General features: G+C 38.6%; 1 protein-coding gene across 1 annotated transcript; it reads left to right on the top strand.

Moving 5' to 3' along the window:
* The first annotated feature begins 386 nt into the window (after positions 1-386).
* LOC140158694 (COMM domain-containing protein 10-like) lies at positions 387-15,253 on the top strand. The gene is made up of 7 exons (XM_072181877.1): positions 387-518; positions 7,723-7,813; positions 8,645-8,755; positions 9,656-9,727; positions 11,835-11,918; positions 13,009-13,185; positions 13,899-15,253. Exons 1-7 carry the CDS (start codon positions 403-405, stop codon positions 13,935-13,937), a joined length of 690 nt encoding a protein of 229 aa, XP_072037978.1. The 5' UTR covers positions 387-402; the 3' UTR covers positions 13,938-15,253.
* Positions 15,254-15,624: the final 371 nt, after the last annotated feature.

The raw sequence follows: 15,624 nt of genomic DNA, 5'->3' as shown, positions 1-15,624 counted from the left end.
TTACGTGATTGGCAAGTGTTTGGTAATTTTTCTTATGGTTGGCAAGTTTTGGTATTGTGGTTATTTTTCTTACCCTGGCTGGATGAATGAATTAATGATTGATTGATTGATTGAATGAATGATTTTTTAACTTATAAAATGGAGTGAGGAGTGACACAAGTCAAGAACTTAAGGTTGGTCTGAACCCTGGAAATATAGGCTACAAACTTTCGTTCCTCATAACTGCTAAATTGTTGGTGTTGGCCTAAAGTAGGCTATATAAAATTTTAGGGCCCTATACATAATAATGGCAAAGACTTGATAAGTTCATCTGTGAGGTCAAATTTGGGCCAAAATGCTCATTTTGGGGGCCCGAAAGTTTTCATAATTCCAGGGTTCAGACCAACCTTTAAGGCACGGGGAATGAATGAACGAACGAACGAACGAAATCAAGCAGACGACGGAACCGGAATAGTATCAAAGGTCAAAGTTCATGTCACGAAAACAAACATGGCGCTGATGTTCACAGAAACTGCAAGGTGGGTATGTCAGTAACAAGTTCTGGTTCTGGTTCTGGTTGAGTCGGCATTGCCAAGCCATTGCCAGACATGCTGTACTTCACCAACTTCGCGGTCAAAGGTCTATGCGCATTTAATGGCGTCGCGTCGCGAAAAGAGCTAATTAATGAAGTTTATTTTTGAACATTTCCCCGCTCGTCGCTGTCACTGTCGTCTCGTCGAGGTCATTCCAGTCGGTCGTCGTTCTGTGGAAGTAGCTGAATTTGTGCACATCCTTCCTGATCAGCTCCCTTTTGAGTTTCCTGCTGTTTCCTCTTGTTTTCAATCCTGCTGTTCCACCCTGTTGAACATAGTCTTCCGCTGTAATTCCAACTTCCCCATTCATGATCCTATACATGAGCTGGAGTCTGGCGTCTTTTCTTCTGTCTTGTAACGCTTCCCATCCCAGCACTCTGGTCATTTCTGTGACACTGCTGAGTTGCTTGTAGTCATTCATACAGAATCTTGCTGCCTTTCTCTGCACTGCTTCGATGGCTACGATGTCCTTCTTCTTGTACGGGTCCCAAGAGCAACCAGCGTATTCCAGGATTGGACGTACCAGCGTTTTATAAGCTGTCTCTTTCATTTCTCTCGGGCAAAACCACAAGTTACGCTTGGGAAACCAAGAACTTTGTTGGCTTTGGATGTCAACTTCTGGTATTGAGCCTTCCAGCTCATCTTGCTATCAATTTCGACACCAAGGTATGGATGAGAGTCTACCTCTTGCAGCGGTTGTCCACAGAAGTTGTAACTTCTGTCTGGCGCTTCTTTCTTAGTTGATAGCTTCATGACTGAACACTTGGCTGGGTTGAATGACATCTCCCATTCCTCTTGCCACTTTTCCAACTGGTGTAAATCTTTCTGCAGTATGTCCATCTCTCTACTGGTCTTCCCAGATGTATATATGACGCAGTCATCTGCAAATAATCTAGCAGTACTCCTGATGTTGTTTGGCAGGTCATTTATGAATAACAGGAACAATAGGGGCCTAGTACTGTACCCTGAGGTACACTAGAAAGCACCTCCCTTGGGGCCGATACCATGCCGTTGCATACCACCTTCTGAGATCTTTCAGTCAAGAAGTGTCTAATCCATTTCAGCAGGGATCCTCTGATACCATGGTGATCAAGTTTGCCAAGGAGTCTCTCATGGGGGACTTTGTCAAATGCTTTGGCAAAGTCTAAGATGGCCATATGAACTGTCTCATCATTCTCCATACTTTTAGTAAGGTCATGAGTGGTTAACACTAGTTGAGTGACAGTGGAGTGTTTGGCTCTGAAACCATGTTGGTTGTCCACCAAAATATTGTGTTTCTCCAGGTGTTTCATAACATGTGAGTGTATTATGTGCTCCAGAATTTTACTCACTACACTTGTGAGAGATACGCCTCTGTAGTTACCAGGGTTGTCTCTAGCCCCTTTCTTGAAAATGGCACAAATATTTGCCTCTCTCCATTGATTGGGTAGAGTTCCTTCCTCAACCGACTGTTGAAAGATGTCTGTGAGAACAGGGGTTATCTCTTCAGCACACATTTTGAGAATCCACGGTGGTATACCATCTGGACCAGGGGCCTTGTTTGGTTTCAGGTTGTTAATCTGCTTCAGCACGCCTTCTTCACCAATCCGGAGATCTGGAATGTCAGGGATGCTACTTCTTCCTAGTGATGGTATTCGCTTGTGTCTTCTTTGGTGAATACTCCTGCAAACTGGTTACTAAGGGCTTCAGCCTTCCCAAGATCATCACTGATTATTTTATTGTTGACTTTCAGATCAGCAACTCCTGTATCTTCCTGGCGGATCTTCTTTATGAAAGACCAAAAGGCCTTTGGATTTTCCTCCATAGAAAGTGTTAGCTTACCCATAACGTACTCTCTTTTGGCGTGGTTTAACTCTCTTTTGACGGTTCTACAGAACTCTTTGTATTCTTCCCAGTCTTTCTGATCGCCGGTTCTTTTGGCTTTACTGTACATTCTACCCTTCTTCCTGCACATTCTTCTGTGAGTTCTAGTAAACCAAGGAAGATTTCTTCTGTTGGATGACATTTTGGTTGGAACGTTCTCCTCCATCACTTGTTTGATCTTACTATCAAACATGTCCCATTTTTCTTGGACGCCTTTTCCTTTAAAATGGAAAAGTTTTAGTGAACGATTATATGTAATATGTGAGTAGGTTTTAGCGAGCCGTTTGTGAGGTTGACAGCTTAATCCGTTCAGTCTGTTGCCAGTCATTTAAATAAGCTTAGGGCCTACAGGTATAAATTTTGACTTTATAGTTTTTATTAGTGCCGTACTATTACGCTGACTTTCGTATTCGGCGAGGAGGACGATTTCGACCTCCTGGTTTGTTTACAAACAGAGAGGTAGACAAAAACCGCTCCGCTTGTCCAAACACTCAAGTATCAGAAGGATGGTCCACAATAGCGTGATTCATTTAATTCACGTAACCTGAATAGGTAGGTATAATACAAAAAAAATTGAACTTTTTTTGATTCTCATCAAAGTAATCTCATATTAAAGAGCTAAATGAAAGAAAACTGATGAGGCATAAATGAATGTCATATGACATGTGGTTGCGGAGATATGCTAATTTGAATGGCTCAATTTTTCAGCCAATTTCCTGTACAAACTTTTTGTGCATGCACATATTAAAATGCTTATAGGCCTATACTGTGCATTGTGAGTACACAATTTTAAGAAACAAGCACCATCTTGCTGAACTGTAAATGTAATCCTAGATTGATTGAATTTGTATTGATGTGAACATAAGGGCCTATCATTTTCTTTGGAGGGGGAGGGGTCCCAAATATACAGGGGGTCATAATTTTTGGAAAGAAAAATAGGGGGTCATAAAATTTTTGATGACCAAGATGACCACAGATAGTGTGTTTATCTTATTCAAAAGACTGAATACAATTTTAGCCTCTTCAGGGGATACATGTAAGGTGTATCAGTGGTTGGTGGGGGAGGGGGTCATGTGAATTTTGTTGCCGAAATAGGGGGGTCGCAATTTTATTGATGCTGACTTTTTGTAAATTTGGGAGCCCCGCAGAAAATGATAGCCCCCTAATATACAAATGAACATGTATGAGTAACATTTTGTTTTATTTCTGTTTTCTGATGCAGATTCCAGCTTTGACAGAGGATGGAAACCAGGGACTGTCTTTTGGAATCAGAGCTGTTTAGAACATTTACAATAAAATGTAATGAGAGAATGGTCAACTAAGGAAAGCTAAAAATCACTCTCCTATATCCGATTTAAGGAGAGCAGTAGAGAGTGATTGCTCTCGCTCTCCACAAAAGGCAGTCCCTGGGAAACCACAGTGAGGGCCAACAGCAAATTATGCAAAAATAAAGAAAAACTTATTCAAAAGATGAAATTTGTGTTGAAGTGTCTTATTATTTTTTTTTTTGTCATTGAAAAACTCACGGTTTTGATACTACCCACCCAGAGTACACCATTTCACTAATACAAAGGGGGGGGGTAATTTGTTTGAGGGGGCACCCTTTAAAATGTTTAATTATTATAAGCACTAGCTGATGCATTCACCCCCCCCCAGGAAAATGTTTTTGAGCAGGCACCCTTTGGAGCACTGGCTGGCGATGCTCCCTATTCAAGATCATTGCGGAAACTTGAGGGCCAGTTCACTTGATCATCAGAATGGGGTCACTCCTGCTCAAGTATGAACCCCCGCCCGCCCCCAGCTTAAGTTTGGTCTTTGAGCAGGCAGGCACCCTTTGGAGCACTGGCTGGCGATGCTCCCTATTCAAGATCATTATGCGGAAACTCGAGGGCCAGTTCACTTGATCATCAGAATGGGGTCACTCCTGCTCAAGTATGAACCCCCGCCCCCCCCAGCTTAAGTTTGGTCTTTGAGCAGGCACCCTTTGGAGCACTGGCTGGCGATGCTCCCTATTCAAGATCATTATGGAAACTCGAGGGCCAGTTCACTTGATCATCAGAATGGGGTCACTCCTGCTCAAGTTACCCCCCCCCCCCCAAGACGTAGCATCATAAGAGTACGCCCCCCCATCAATTTGAACATTTAAAAATCAAATAGGAAAATGGCCAAAAATGCCCCCCCCCGCCATCATACCCGATAGTCATTCATGCATCTATCATAGCAAAAATCTGCTAGCGCTTATGCATGATGGGATAGGAATAGGAAAGGTCCAAATTTGCTTCTTCCCCGTCTCATAGTCGGCACAGAATGAGAATCTATCCCAGCATCCACAGCATGAGCCCATTCAATTACTATACGCAAAACCATGCTGGGTTAAGCATGTTCACTCGCTGGCAAAAGGCGCCGAATTCGAACTACACAAAGTCCCCAGTTCACTCACTTTTTGCGCAAGGCATCCATCCAAACTCATCAAACCAAACATTTTTATGTACAAAAAACCACCTTTATTCACCGCATGCTCCATTTAACTTACCGCTCAACTCCGTTATTTAGATATTTGGAGAGTAATTTCCGAAAAAAATTAGATCGAAATCGTCACTTTCAAACCCACTACAAAGTCGCCAAAATTTGCCGCGACCACGTGTGAATCATCTGACCTCTTCCGGGTTATGATCAAGTTCAACCTTTTGACTTGACCTTGTAAGCTTTGGAACTGTTTTTAACTCGATCTAATTCCCCAATTTTTTTTTTTTTCAAAAACATCGCCGTAAAATTTACTACCGGTAATGAATTTTCAAAATGGCGCTGGTGCGCGATTTCCTATGCTGAGAGAGGCTGAATATTGTGCATGCTCAGGTAAGGAATGCTCACATACCTAGAATAGGGATTAAAAAGCTGTCACGTAGAACCATGTGCTTCTATTGTCCAATTTGCCATGTTTGCCATCAAGATTTCATATGGAAACAGTTCAGACCCAGTACAGGATCATGTCAGAAATTAATATTTTGTTATGGGTCTGATTATTCGGACTAAGTTTTTATGTAGTACGAGGAACCCATACCGTAGTAGCTCTGCACAACGGTATGGGACGAAGTGTATACAAAAAGCTAGTGCAACGCAATTGCATGATTTCAATTAGAGTTTGTACTAAAAAGTACAAGGCTCCTGTAGCTTAAATAGTTGAATGTTTGTCATAATATTAATTACACAGCTTCTTGTACTTCTTACTAGACTCGCTTGCCAGTCCTATATACGCCGTACCTATGTATATTGAGGACTGGCTTATGCCATTTTGGATGTCAATGGGAAATACACACTTAACGAGTTGCGCCAGTTAGAAACTTGAAAAAAATCTTTAAAATTTCATCAATGTATATAAAAGTGGTACCAACCGATTGTGCTTGCTAATTTAAGACTCGGTTGAAACAAAATTAAGGATCGAACGCATTTTAGTGTCCAAAAAAGCAAAATTATCCGCAAAGTTCGGCCGAAATCGGCACCCTTGCCAAGGGTTCAGAATTCGAATCGGGAACGAAAATATCCGATCTTTGCGATCAAAAATACAAAATTACAACTTTAAACATACTATTGGCAAAAGACATTATTACCAAACAATACAGAATAGAAAATTTGACATCATTTTCTCAAAATATTGAAAAAATTTGCTCACTAGACATCGAAAAAGTACGCAATCCAATTCCCGTTCAAACGCGTGGGAAACTGAAAGTGCGATAATCGTGACTACTTCTTACCTACTAAACTCCTATGGCTATGCTTGAAATTGAATACCTGAGTGGAAGAAGGGCCCAACTCCATTTTTTTACAAAAATGAGTTAGACCCAGCATTTTATTGCCAGCAGACTGATCTTCCTTGTGTGTGAAGGATGAGCCAAAATCCACTCTCCAAATAGTCTTCCACGTACACTTAATCATGGTTTTCATGGAAGAAAGGCCCAACTCCATGGAGTTGGGCCCTTCTTCCACATATATAGTGTTAAAGAGGAATTTTGTTCATCCATGAAATCTGCTTTTCACTACAATAAATTTTCTTGCCAACCTATTACATGAGTTCTACTTGTGCAATTAATGGTGATTATCTAATTTATGTAGCTATTTATAACACAGAACTGGTACTTGTGGTATATTAGTGGAAGAAGGGCCCAACTCCAGCTCGTATTAAGACCTGTACCGTTGCCATGGAAACATGATATATAATTTGAATGTATGTACTATTGTATATTCATGTATTAATGGTCCACTCAAGATGAAAACATTCTGCCTATAAAACTTTTCCAAATATTAAGTTTTTCTTAATATCTCAAAAACAGTTTTGATGGAGTTGGGCCCTTCTTCCACTCAGGTATTCAATTGTAAGAAATACTCCATTACATATCCAGAATAAATAAAAAATTCATTAGCACATGATCCAAGTTGATGGACCAAAGCTGAGATGGCACTTCAGTGCAAACTTAGATAGGGCATCACCAATAACAAAAATGTCATACCGATAAATGATGTGTCTGTTTGCCCATTTTTTTAAGTTTGCCTTGCGAACTAGTTTTTATGTCAAAATGGCATAGCATGCATTAGTTCCAGTTACTGTAACTCGGCATAACGTCATGAACGTAGATGTCATTATGTTTATGATAAAGACTGAATGAAGTCTTGCTGGCAGGACTAAGCATGCATATGGTAATTTGTTCACCACACATGCACATATAAACTTATGGCTCAAAATTCATGGACTGCTTGCCATATGATTAAGCTTACTGACTTCCTTATTGTTGACGTTTTAATGATCCCCAATTTCCGGTCGATTATTTAAATGTGTCACATGTGCTGTACATCATGTATTGTATGACGCTTGTTCTTGTGGGAACCAGCCAAACTTCGGAAGAAAAAATCTTTTCCAAGGTTCCTTTGCTTTGACAGCTTGACCATCAGCAGTATCGTGCGCGACATCAAGCGCTGCATTGGACCTTGTGCAAAAAATAATGCACGCTGGGTGGCTAGCAGTTTGCTTTATTTGTAGAAGGAAATCTGAATATTACTTTAATATGTGAGTAGGTTTTAGTGAGCCTTTTGTGAGGTTGACAGCTTAATCCGTTCAGTCTGTTGCCAGTCATTTAAATAAGTTACAGATATAAATTTTGACTTCGAAAAAAAACCCCAATGACCGATACTAAAGCGATGTGATGCAGGACTTGCATAGGGTAGGCCCTACTTACATTTGAATAGCTGTGATTCAGTTGAACAAAGTTCTAACTCTTTTATTGTTCTCTTACAGCATCAAAAGGGCAGTGTCCCTCATCAATGATATTGATGCCTCCAAGTTCCCACGACTACTGTCTAGAATTTTGCAAAAGCTTCATCTCAGGGTAAGTGTCAGGCTTGGTGCAGGGTGTCCCAATAAAAACTTAACTCTTTATTGAACCATCTAGTTCACATCTTTATTATAGTAATCAAATTATTTTGATCCATTTTTCAGTATCAACTTGCCGAAATGAATTAATTTCAAACGGTTAAAATAATCAACATTTATATTAAATTTGAGATAACATTTGCAATACAGTGTAGCAACATTGAGTTTATTGCTGCAGTTAATATTAAAGTACAGAAGTGACAAGTGATGTATCATGATATTTTGCATTCTTATTCAATGGGTGCGTCTTGTAAAGAATTCACGTAATTTGATTGGTTTTCGGTGTATAATATCTCACAATAGTTGATAGTGATATTAGTCAGGGCGCGCGCCGCCACGCAACGGCAGCACGCTTGTTGCTCCTCAATGATCGCGTGATAATGCGTTCGCGTAATACACAGGCGAGAACTAAGAACGCGATTCGGTGGCTTAGATGTTCGTGATGGTTTCGTTCATTTAAAACAACGGGGATGTCCTCACAAAAGTAACTTTATTTTTTCTGAAAAAGGCAGTTTTTCTCGCAAAAATTACATTAAAACTGAATAAGAATGAGAATAAATGATAGGATTTTGTTTTTGCCTATCAATATCGTGTCATAATGGATAGGCTGGCCAATATTTTTATCGTAGTGGATACCGGCCGCGCCGGCATCCACTACTCAAAATATTGGCCAGCCCATCCATTATGACACGATATTGATATAGGCAAAAGACAAAATCCTATCATTTATTCTCTAAATCAGTAAGCAAGCAAGTGTAAATTCTTAGTATTTTATATTTTAAAATAGGATGAGAGATCATTCACAGAAGATGAAGAGGAAAAACTTGAAGGTGCTTTGGGTATAGAAGGACGAGACTTACAATTAGTACTGGAAACAACTGCTTTCATTCTTGAACAGGTAAAACATATAAAGTATTACTTTTAAAGTATTACATGGGGGACATTTATAATAATGCCTTGTAGGATTCATCATGGGGAAGTATTTGCAGTGAAATCAGTGAAGGAAGTATGGACATGTTCACATGGAAATACTTAGCAGTAGCCTGGCTGGGGCAAAGCTTCAGTTCAGTTTTATTTCATCGAATTCCAACCATACAAATAATTACAATGGTTATGAAAAAGCTTTTACAATCACTGGTGAAAATAAAGAGGATGCCACTAAAACGAAGGGCGTGTTATCGTGGAATCCTTTACAAAAATGCTTGACATGAGTATGGTTGTGCTCAAGAACAACAGTAAGTTTGAGAATATGCTGTTTTGAAAGTTTTCCAGACCAAGCAGAGGTCTGAAATCAAGGAGGTAAATAAAGAGTCAATGGGAATAGCAGCAAATTTACTTTGGATTGTTCAAAGATTACAAACAATATGAGGCGCATTGGAAGATTGAAAACTGGCTCACATAGTGTTACATATCGCTGTGACTTTGCATAGTGACAAATAGCTATTCTGCTGTAAAAAGTCATGTTACACATGAATTATCTTGAATAAGAAAACAGGTGTCATGTGACACAATTAATTAACCCTTTATACCTCTGGCTCTCTACCGTTTAAATGAATTAAGAGACCACTACTTTTCTCAGAACATTCTGCAATTTGCTATCTTATCCAGCATTGTGTAAAACTCATGACGATATATATTGCAGGAAACTGTTGACTTCATGTGAACCTTCCTTAACTAACCTCTGACACCCTAGTGCAGACTTTCATGCAATATGAAGCAAACATGACAACTTCAAGAAGCTTGAAGATGTTCGATAAATTATGAGTAATAGAGAATTTGAATTTGTTGTTTATTTCAGGCAGCATACCACATAGCTAAACCAACAGTGTTGTCACAACAACTGCAAAATATAGGCTTAGCTGAGGATAAGGTAAAACATACACAGAGCGCTTAACCATATGTCTTTTATTGGCATGATAAATATGTGACTCTTCAGGATTTTTCCTAATTTCAGGAGTTTTTGTGGCCAAAATTTACACAATTGTATTGATTTTCAGCCTGTTTTGGGGATATTTCAGACCAATTTCACTCTGTTTTTCAGCAATCATTCTGCAATGATTAGCAATACTTTGATTGGTACTGAATAGCAGGAATTTATACTGAACAGCAGTGACAAAGCACAAGATAATGGGCATTGTGTATACAGTGAGTGATGCCCACACACACCAACAGCATTGCATATAATATATGTAAGACCCTGGTCAGACGTACATTATTGCGTCATCAGACCATCGTTTTCTTTACCATGGTCCGACCATAGTTGACTAAACAACGTACGGTCACAAGGTCATGTACTATAGTCTGATAATGGTTACTAAGAGTTGATTTCATGCTGAAATGCATGATCGGATGACACATTGTGCGGGTAGTCACACGGTTGGTTGTTTGTACTAACTATATATAATAGTCCAACCATATTAACTTGAGCGCTAACTATGTTAATTAGCATCATTGGGGAAAGATGGAACGACTCTAGTCTGGCCATGGTCGCCAGTGGTCACACGCTACCCGTACCATGGTACAACCATCTTTAATTGGTAAAAACATACACATATGACCGGGGTCTAAATCATGCTTACCATCGCACAAGACAAAAAAACCCAAAGAATTCCCACCTGTCTGGTGCCTATCAAAGTATAAGTAAGTGATAGGCTAACCACATGTGAAGCATCCTTTGTAATAATAACTAAACAATTTCTGCCTCTTTGATGGTGATCAAACTATACGTAACTATAAGAAAGAGGAATTTCATTCTCTCCCATCAACCAATTACCAGCTTCACAAAGACAATATCAAAGGTTTCAGTACATGCAGAAAGTGCACCATAAATTGTGGCTAAAATTAAAAAGACTAGTTTGCGTCTGATGTTATCTGTCAATCAAAAGCGGGCACGGTTTGTTTACAAGTGTCGTGATGATGAGTTGCTGAAGGAGGCGGTAAAAACAGGGCACGATATGATTAATTTTGCACCTTCAAATATACAAACCATCTCAAAAGTTAGGTCTTTATAGTAGGAAACTTTCTCTCCTAAAGGCACCATGTCAACAATGCCTTTAAAAGTTGTTATTTGCCTTGAAAAAGTACATATTTTTTCGCCATTTTCTGTGATTCCTTTTCTCCGATAACCAATCAAGGGTTGTAGGGAGTTTGATTGATTGTGACGTCAGATGCAAACTAGTCTTTTTAATTCTGTCTTTAATTATATTTGAAGCCACTTTGTTTGTTACAGATTCCTATCCTGAAGACCAAATATATTGTCTGGTTTCCTATTTAGGGATTCAATCATGTTTCACTATTGTAAATCACCGTTTAAATGATGCCTCCATGCTCAGCGAAGTAAACGGTGCTGAACAAAGGTGAAACATGATTGAATCCCTCAATAAGAAAAACAAGCTCAAAGTGCTTGCCACATAACATTGCACAAATATTGATTTTGTCAGTTGATGATCAGCAATAAAACTTCAGAATAAAACAGATATGCGCGCTTCCATTAACTTGCGTTCACATAGTAACAGTATTACCTATTATCAACAGTTGGCTCAAAGGTATAGGAAGAATTGTTGAAATTGTTGCCCGGCCCCCGCACTCCGTGCATTCGCGGGTATTCATGCTTGTCGGTGAAGTTTAAAAACACCCCCTTTTGCATCTCATTTCGCGAAGTTTTTAGGGAAAAACACCCTTTTTTAGCGATTTAGCAAATTATTTGCCCTTCGACAATACCCCTATTTTTGATAAAACGAGAACGATATTTCTAATATACCTTTTCTGGCAGAAACGTGTCGGCTGCTCGATGAAAATACCCTTTTTTTCAATTTCGCGAACATGTGGTTTGAAAAAACACCCCTTTTTTGTGTGTTTTGCGAATCGCGTTTCTTCATCTGAAAACACCCCTTATTTCGCGAAATTTTCGACGAGCATGAATACCCGTGGATGTGGAGTGGGCCGGTAATTGTTGTAACTCTTCATTTTCACAACAGGTAGCTGTATTTGTGAAAGCATGGACTTCCAGTGGAAAAGGTGTGGTAGAAAAACTAAGGCAGAGAACATTAGCTCCAAATCAGGTAGGTTCTAATGCCACTATACATTCAGATATACACTACTTCATCCCACTGGATACCACACACACAATGATTTATGAAAAGTGCTCATTATGACAGCAAAAAAAAATGATCATGATAGAAAACATACCGGTGTATATTTTCTCTTAAATCAAGTCGGTTCCTAAATTATAAACATCCCATGTTCCCAAAGTTAATTGTCACTATGAAAGTGAGATTAAAATCACTTCCATAAAAACCTATGGCCAAAGAAGGTGTAGTGTAGCAAAAGAGTTTGTGTATTTGCTCTTTGCATGGTCATTGAGGCCAAAGTCTCAAACTGACAGCATACATGAATGGGAATTCTTCGTCCTATATGTGTGCTGTACCTAATTCTGAGTATTAATGCACCGGCTTTACGCACACAGTTTACCTATGCACAATCCTGTATTGATCAAATCAGAAATTAACCATAATGATAACTATGACATGGTGCATTATAATTACCACAATGGATCAATCATAATTTATATATATGCAGCACTGTTTCACGCAAGGGGTCGTTATGTCCAGAATAATTAACTTCCCAAAACATGGAAGCATTTAGGGATCTATACTATGACATTTTAAACCTTATTTTTAAAAAAAATTGTTTTGATTGGCAGTAGACAAATACTACATGGTTTGAAGGGCTACAGACCTACCACCCTGTACCTGAAGAGTGAGGGGTGGTAGGCCTGTAGCCAGTATCAAGGGAAACATAGTGGACCTTATTTCCCTGAAAATACCATGTAATGTTCCTTTTATTACACCTGATGACATAAATTCACATGATTCATAACATTTTAAATAAGAAATCACCATGTTGCATAATTCAGCGTAGAAGTGACCAAGCGATCCTCCTCGCAATACGTCTTGAACAGCTTCACGGCTTTCCGAATCATAAATTGGGTTTTTCCGAGCATCCTTTTGCAGCATTAGTTCCGCAATATCTGCTTCAGACAGCAAAACACTTCTTTTCTTGATGCTAAAGCTAAAATGTCAAATTGGTTTAAAACCTTTGCAAAGTTTTCTTTATAACATTCTAATGCAAAGGTGTGTCATTATTTTTCAGTTGGAGGAAGTCAACTGGAGATTGAATTTACAGATGGCACAATCAAGTAAAACCAAGATGAAGAAACCTAACGCCATGTTTGAGTTTGTAGTTAACGGGGAAACAGATGATAAGGAGCAACAGAAGAAAGTCAGAATGGAATTCAACCATGAAGAGTTATATGAGTTTTATAATCAGGTATGTATGCCCATGTGATTTTATGGAAAGTAAAGAATCACTACCCAAGATTATCCTACACGTTGTGTGTCACCTTGAGTTTGGTAGTAATATCAGTGATTTATGCAGCTGTGCTGCAAGAGTGCCAACTAACTGCCCTTGTATGTGTGTGTACATATACTGCGGAATTAGTTTAGCATGTGTGATTCAATACTGTGACCAGTCAATATGCACCTACGCAATGTTACTGCCAAACTCTGATATAGTATAGATGGGTAAGTTCAGGCAGGTTCTCTTTAGAAGATTTGGCCAATTTACTTTGCAATTAAAAGATTGGCACAGTGAAAATAATTAAAAACCTCTACTCTACTAGTATATCTTTTGTGTTTTATCCAATTCTTCTAGACATTTATTTCTAAATGTGCTGGACCGATTTTTTGACATGTTGCATCAGCAGGAACACTTGGTTTAGAGTTCTGGGAAAATTTAGGGTTGGGAGTAGAAATACGCTGACATTTCGTTGTCAAAAAAACAATTGGATTAGTGACAAATAATAAACAACTTTGTATTGGTATGAAAATATGTAAAGAAGGCACATCATTTGCATGGTAGAGGCAGTTTTAAACCCTTTGTAATAACTGTGATGACAAAAGAAATACCTGCCACCCTTATATAAGTTGTGTTATTATTTTGAAATTGTCTGCTAATTTATGTTTTCTTTCTTTTCTTTTCAGTTGGAAAGTATACAAGGGCAACTAGACTCATTAAGCTGAAATGCTTGTTGTACAACTCAGGACCAAAGAAGTATATTGTATAAAGTATTTTACATAATAATTTGTATATAGAAATACATTTCTTTTATATTGTTTTGTTATCATTCGGAACCTACTATCATGTTTACACAAATAAAAAATTGTTATTGAATTAGTTGGTGTTCATTTAAATCATGCCTAAGGATAAGGAATTCAATAATGTTTTCATTAATCTAATTAAAAGTTAAATAATGAAAACCTCTTTTGTGAGTAAATTGCATTAACTGCATATCACACAACAATATACAGTGGAAACTCGTTAATACGAGATCGCTTAATGCGAGAAACCGCTTACTACGAACAGTCACACGTGGTCCCGATTTTCCCCTATTATTTACTGTGCAAAAGAAACTGTTTAATACGAGGTAAATAATACGAAATCCGCATAATACGAGCACTTACTGTGAGTCGAAGCTTTTGTTTTCTATTGTTTTTACGACGGATAAAAAGAGCTAATTTCTCAAGGTGTTGACAAAATATTCGCTCGAAAAGTGACGTAAACTCAAAGCACGACTTCGAATGCAACTGAACTTTTGTACGTACAAACCAGTGCAAGGAGAACCAGGCCAGGGCAAAAGGACCTCCGAGTACACTCGCGCCACAGTCTTTCCGAGATTAGATAAAAAAAATAATTAAAGATTTCAAAAGAAGCAATACTTAATTTAATATCATTAATCAGTTTTTATCAGCATTACAGCAAATAATTAATCAATTTTTATTCGTAAAATAATGAAGATAAACTTGCCGTCAAATTTCCCCAAAATCCCATACAGTACTTTAGCGGGGCGGGGCTATTCTTAATGAGCTCGTGTCAAAACCTTAGCAACCATCATAACAACGAGGATTCCCTTTCCTATTTTTAGCTTTTATAAAATCGTGTCATGACGAAATTTGCAATATAAGGTCAATATTGCTGACCACATATCACATATCGACTAGCCAATCACAAAACTCGAAGTCCGCCCCTGGATCGCAAAGTGGGAAACCCTTCATGTTGTTTACGCATGGTGAAAGATGGGGAAATCCCGACACTGCCGTATAATTGTTTATTATTTTGTTAACGATAATCAGCTTGAGAAATCATCTAAATTTCATCAGAAAACGCTATGAGAAAAATACCTCTTACCGAAAATCAAAAAGGAATATAATTAGCCTATAATAACAATCGAGGGATTTGGAACTGTGACATTGCTCGGCAGCTGCAAATCTAGTATAAAGTTTTGCTCGTACAGTCTCACTCTGCCGACTTCTGCAGGCTTAAACACATGCAATCTCTATGCAATCTTCCGAGACATTTTTGGCACCTGACTTTTAAAACGAGTTTCCACTGTAGTGCCTTTTTGCATAGTGCAGTTGGGGACGTAAGCTCATTGCGCATCACATCTATGTAGTATCGAGGTTAAGTTTTCGTATGCAATGCTGAATGCTATGTGAAGTACTATTCAATGGGTATAGCGAGATGCAAGTCAGATAAAGTTATGGCACTAGTAACTGGTTCCCAGTTAAGCAAGCAATCTCACTAGTTTATATTGAGAACCATTTGAATATAACTCGTATTATGCTGTGTACAAATATCAACCTCGATAGTGTCTTGAAGTGCAGGTGTATACAATTACAGCCCTTTAAGTGAATACTGTGCACAATGAAA

This window comes from Amphiura filiformis, chromosome 8 (assembly GCF_039555335.1).
Source record: "Amphiura filiformis chromosome 8, Afil_fr2py, whole genome shotgun sequence".
Taxonomy (NCBI): Eukaryota; Metazoa; Echinodermata; class Ophiuroidea; order Amphilepidida; family Amphiuridae; genus Amphiura; species Amphiura filiformis.
This window is presented reverse-complemented; position numbering and strand designations above follow the sequence as displayed.